The sequence below is a fragment of the Haemaphysalis longicornis genome, unplaced genomic scaffold (assembly GCF_048455015.1).
Source record: "Haemaphysalis longicornis isolate Haplotype H1 unplaced genomic scaffold, Haemaphysalis longicornis Haplotype H1 scaffold_9, whole genome shotgun sequence".
NCBI lineage: Eukaryota > Metazoa > Arthropoda > Arachnida > Ixodida > Ixodidae > Haemaphysalis > Haemaphysalis longicornis.
Window position 1 is genome coordinate 75,170,178 of NW_027526460.1, and position 5,687 is coordinate 75,175,864.

At 49.2% G+C, this 5,687-nt stretch overlaps 1 protein-coding gene across 1 annotated transcript; it reads right to left on the reverse strand.

The window, feature by feature from the left end:
* Positions 1 to 258: 258 nt before the first annotated feature.
* Positions 259 to 4,639, reverse strand: LOC144154002 (uncharacterized). Its single transcript, XM_077685812.1, has 2 exons — positions 4,168 to 4,639; positions 259 to 1,150 (listed from the first exon to the last, which is right to left on the reverse strand). Exons 1-2 carry the CDS (start codon positions 4,398 to 4,400, stop codon positions 454 to 456), a joined length of 930 nt encoding a protein of 309 aa, XP_077541938.1. The 5' UTR covers positions 4,401 to 4,639; the 3' UTR covers positions 259 to 453.
* Positions 4,640 to 5,687: the final 1,048 nt, after the last annotated feature.

Genomic DNA, 5,687 nt, shown 5'->3' on the forward strand with positions numbered 1-5,687 from the left:
GCAATAAAGACGTTCCCGCGTTTATTCCTTTACTTATCCATTTTTTAGCGGCAATTACAGGCTTCATCAGTAATCGTGCACTTCATTGATCGCATGCACAAGCACACAGACATAGCCCCGACCACACACACAGACGCGCGGTCCCGCGCACCCGCTCACATTCGTACGCCCCCTCGTGTGCAAGCGCACGCGCAGCTCACACTTCGCAGCGAGCCGCAGACACCTTTAACCCTAAAGCAGTAACTCGTAAAACAGATGAATAGTGACACGTCATTTTATATCAACTTTGCGAACATTTTGTTTGACTTGGACAATACACAAGATCGCAGAGATCACGTCGGAGCCACAAAACACCCACAGCAGAAGTACAGCGCATTCTTTGAATTCGGTGGGCGTGCTTGGAAAAAAACACGAGCTGCATTAACGCACACCCGTCACGCTAAGCATCCCGCCTTAGGACACAGCGCTAGAGTTCGTGAGGGCAGCGTTTTCAGGGTTCGAAATAAATTTTTCGGCATTGCTGTCTTGCACCGCTTCACTTCTGCTTCCTTCTGTCGTGGAAGAGCCAGCATTCTCTTTCATTTTCACGGGAGTGGCTGTGGTCACTGCCCTCGACGCCGTGGTTGCAGCAGCGGAGACATTGACGATCGAGGCAGAGGTGACGTCATTTGTATCAAGGAAATGTTGCGGCCGCTGCGTACTTTGTGTCGTGTCTCCCGCGCCAGCGTTATCGCCACTTTCGTCGTACGTCGTTGCGCTTTCGCTTTCATCGGCCGTTGCAGAATCGGCCTCCTCAGTGACCGCGGTGGTGGTGGGTGTGGTTACCTGGCTGCCGTTACGTCGCTCGGGGAGCCCCTCCGTAAGCCAAAAACCTTCGGTCGTGTCCTCCTGGTCAGGGGAGATGTTGGCCATGGTCGATGGTTGGTTCTTTTCACCCGTGGCTTCTCGCTTAGACGGTTCGAGCAGTACATATACGAGCAGGCACAGCAGCAGCAGGCAGCAGATTAGGATCAGCGTGACACATTTGGCCACAGTGGGCTTTCCGGCCGTGCGCAGCATACGGGGCCATTTGCGTTTGTAGATAGGCACCCGGAAGGACTTCGATGACCACTCACGAAACACCGTGTAGGGGGGCTGAGTTCCGGTACTCCTGCGCACATGCAAAAAAAAAGTGGGTCTCAGAAGGCAGTAGCGTCAAGACAGGGAAGGCTGCGCCAAGAATGGGGTTTGCGAAATCTGCACAAATTCATGGGATTTTATTATCATAATCACCATCGTCATCTTCATCACCGCCTTATCTAAGTACACAGGTGGACAAACACCTCCCCCATAGATTTGCAGCGACTCCTGTCCTGCGCTGCCCGGGTCGATTCTTTGTCCCCAATTTTTTTATAACTTGTCGCTCCATCAAGGTAATGGTTTACTGTATTGCATTTGGGTTGAGAGCATTCGATGTAGCTGACCAATGAACCATGGGACTGAACTGAGTTAAATTGAAACTGCACCTCTCAAAGAAGCACTTTTTTCCTCTTGTAATAAAGCACCGGCTTAAGTGGCCTGAATAAGTAAAAAGAGAAATAACGCGAGAAAAATGGCCTCCCAGTAGCCACCACTTCTGGGCGTTTTCCCGCAGTCCTCAGTGGTTCATCGTTCATTTGCCCCAAACGAAGTGTCTATGCATGCTTTTTATATTTGCACCGCATTGTCAACATCGAACGTCGCCTTAGCTGTAGCAGTGAGCAGTGCATGAACGCTCAAACAAGGGTGCTCGCACCTTTCAGGAACAGCTGTTGCTTTAGGGCAAACCCCTTCTGTAACCCCAAGCTCACCCAAACAGGTTTGATCGGATTAATAGTACCTTACGATGCCTGAACTACACCGAACTTAGGTTTACACCACCCGCTGATATCCGTGTTGTTATTGGTGGGGTCCTTGCAACCGACCTGGATGGTTCGATTATTAGTGACAACACACTGTGACATGTCGAAAGACCACGATTAGACGCAACAAGATAAAGTCGCGCTACAAACCTCCTTTCGGAAGCCATCTTCGTTGTTTCGTGGGCACTGTTTCTATGGGCAACGCCATAAAACATGGTGTTGCGAATATCCACACTCATGTTGTGCATTAGAATATACTTTCCACTGGCCATCCTGATGTGTTTTTTTACTCATGAATGTACCTACACAGAACCACGTCTTAATCTGTACTCGCGTCCATCTATACGTACGTCCGAAAGCCCTTATACGCCTTTATACGCCCGTATATCTGCACGCATATTGGGTGTAAGGGTGCACACGCGTACGTCATCTGGGTGCAAGGATGCCCGTATGTCCGTTGTTTCAACAGTTTTGCAATGTTTTGGTCTGCAAAGATTAGCTTGCTTACATACCCACGAGTTAGAGTTTTATTTTGTTTTTTGTAGCGAAAGCTTCACTACGCTACCTCGGGCAATTTTTGGCGGGGTGACCAGTTTTGACCTTGAGAGCCAAAGGTCAAACCATACCCCCTTCCGCAAGCTGCCGGCACGGAGCAGCGGCTCTATGGCGGGGATAGATCAACGGTAGGGGAGAGATAGGCTTAGTCTTGGATGAAACCAGCGCAGACTTAAACAAAGACAAAGGAACTGGAACACAAGGACAGTCACTGGTCTAACCATAAAGTTTAATATCAAGAAGGGTGAATATAAACACTTAGCACCAAATAATAAAAACACTGGGCATGAGTGAAACAAGTTTACAAAAGCTATAGTGATAAGGCAACTAGATAGACACCGGTGACAGTCAAGGCACACGCAGATATGCGATCTATTTGGGATGAAGGCACACGCTTACTTGGCTGGCACACTTGTCTCCTTTTTCTGCTATGTGGAACGGTTCAATAATTTCGCGAGGGGTTTGTTTACGGCGCCTAAATAAAATGTCAGTGGCAAGAAAATTATGTTTCAATCCGCTGCACTTAGTACAATCAGAACAAGGGTAAGATGATGGGGGCCCTTTAATGACAATTCATGCTCTAGCAAACCCGCGTTGATACAACTTGTGTTCCACTTCGTTTGTCTCTGTTTAAGTTCTCGCTGGTGTCATCCAAGAATGTTTTTCCAACGAGCCCAGCTTGCAAACCTTCCGCCGAGAGATGGGCGAGGAGGAAACGGAGGCTTGAGGGGTACGTGTCCCCCCCCCCCCCCCCCCCCTGGCGGAGCGCCCGGCACGGAGCAGTGCTCCGATGGCCGAGAGAGATAAGCGGCTGGGGAAAGAGATAGGCGAGGAGGGAACGGAGACGTGCGTGGAACCTGTGTCGCCACCTGGCGGAAGAAAGCGAGGAGGCCGCCGCCACAGCATTAAGCGCGCGCCGCGAAGGAAGGTCAAGAGGCCACGTGCGGCGCAGAGCCGTGTGCGATGGAGGAAGACGAACATCCAGCTGTGGTCGCTTGTACAGCAGCGAGGCTTAAACAACGCCGTGAGCAGAAAAAAGGTGATGAATAAACAGTGTATTTATTGCGAGCGTGTCTGTACATCATTGCGAAACTACACCTCGACCACCCCTTGAAAACGGGTCTAGGCAGGGCAGTGAATCTTACGCTATCAACTGGGGCTAACCAAAGCTAAACCACAGCAATTTTGTTACCTCATTGCAACGCAATCGCGCCGCCCTTAATTTTGGTGCTTTCTGTGGCGACAAAACATTCTCACTTGCCTGAAAGTCTGGTTTACCGGCCACACGAACGAAGTCAATCAGAGAAAATAAGCGGCGCCATTAGCCAAGAACACACCAGACTAGCGACGCAGAAGACTGGCTTCGTTCTTTAAGTTGGAGGCGAACCTTTCCATCAGTTTGGATCTGCAAAATTCTTAATACGCTAACAGAAAGGGTTGAGTAAGTTGTACCATCTGCCTTGTACGCCTAATATGACAGCGTGTTTTTAAAACCCGCGGTTAAGGACCTATTATTTTGAAGAAACGCAAATATGTATCGCCATTTGAAGCATGCCTACTTTCGGAAACCCGTGTAATCGGTCTAACAACAACATGTTCCTAAACCCTGAAACAAAAACTTCCTATCTTCACGACTCCACAGGTGCCAGACCTCCCTTATCAGGTCCGAATGTAACCCTTTCTAATACATCTGTACCGACGAAACGTGGCAGTGACAAGGTGACATGCTGACCTCTCATCTGCCGTATCCTCTCTGTTGTCCTTCTGCCGTCGAGGCCACGGTTCGTCTTCCTCCTCGTGTGGATACGACGTACTTTGCACATTGAAGACGCCCAGCGTAGCTGCCGACGCTGCTACGTGTACCGCCGAGGTCACACTTTGAGCAGCTTTGGTCGCGGCTGCCGTCGCTGCGTCGAGGGTGGCTTGCATGGAGTCGGCCACACCGGATACTCCTCCCGGTGACATAACAGGGGTCGTGGTAGTAGTGCCGGATGCTTGATTACAGAGGGAAGTCCAGGTGGTAATGCGTATAGAGAAACAGCGAAAAATTGGTCCTGTACAGCGCAAAGTGCGCTGATGTACGTCAAAGCGTTCTTAAAACTGAAACCGGGGGCGTTGTATGATTGCATTGTTGTATGACCTATGACTGAAGAGCCCGTTTGAACTTCTCTTACATTTTTTGCATTATTTGAACTTTGTCTCGTCTTTCGTCTGTGGCGCTATTCGAACAATAGAAATGAGTGAAACAATGCCAGGGCCTTGCAGTAGGACGTACCGAAGATGGGCTGTATATGAACTTGCTATCAAGCAATTGTCTGCATAAACACATGGCCCATGCCATGTATTGAAGGGGCCGAAATAGTGTTCTGAGAAAAGACGCAGTAAATAAGGTTCTCGCAATGGACGCCGGGTGACGGCAATCCGCTTAGAACGCAGTTGTGTCATGGAACATGCTTTCCCGCCAACGCTCAGTAGTTGTGAATATCACGCAGTTAATAAACGCCCTGCCACCAAATTCAAATAGCATTCAGGTGGCTTAGCATATGATTCTGTAGCAGTCGAATAATATTTGTTTCCATTTACACAGAGCCTCGTACTTTGCACAAATGGTCAAGCACTATACACCAATTTTGATAACCGAAACTGGCGGTATACATGAGAGCATACCGTAGTGTTGTGTCTCCTTGTCTGGCCGACATCATATTATTACTCTCCATGAAGCTATGATGACAGACATCCGCACAATACAATTAACATAAACGCACTTTGACGCGCTAAATACTCTGACCGAGTTCAGGGATGCCAATCTTCAATATTATTGCACTAAAGAAACCAAAATGATTGATTTATTGATTGATTGTAGGTTTTAACGCGCCGACGCAACGCAGGCGATGAGGCGCACCGTAGTGGAGGGCTCCGGATTAATTTTGACCACCTGGGGAACTTTAACGTGCGCCGAAATCTCGTACACACGGGCGTTTTTGCTTTTCGCCTCCATCAGAAAAGCGGCCGCCGCGGCCGGGAATCGAACCCGCGACCTCGTGCTCAGCAGCGCAACGCCTTAGCCACTGAGCCACCGCGGCGGGTAAAGAAACCAAAATGCCACCGCTGACTGTTAAAAGCTGCGAGCAGCTAGCAGTTGTTTTCAAATGTATGCTAATAAAAAATAAAAAAAGTCCTAAGTTGATTTGCGAACTGTGCCGTTCATGGTATGCTCACAGACACAAGATCAACCGTAGTGCCATAGCCGAC

Coding starts and splice junctions, on each gene's coding strand:
- LOC144154002 (XM_077685812.1), bottom strand. CDS start 4,400: ATGTCACCGGGAGGAGTATCCGGTGTGGCCGACTCCATGCAAGCCACC. Junction 1,151..4,167: donor GAGGATACGGCAGATGAGAG/GTCAGCATGTCA, acceptor GCATGTGCGCAG/GAGTACCGGAACTCAGCCCC.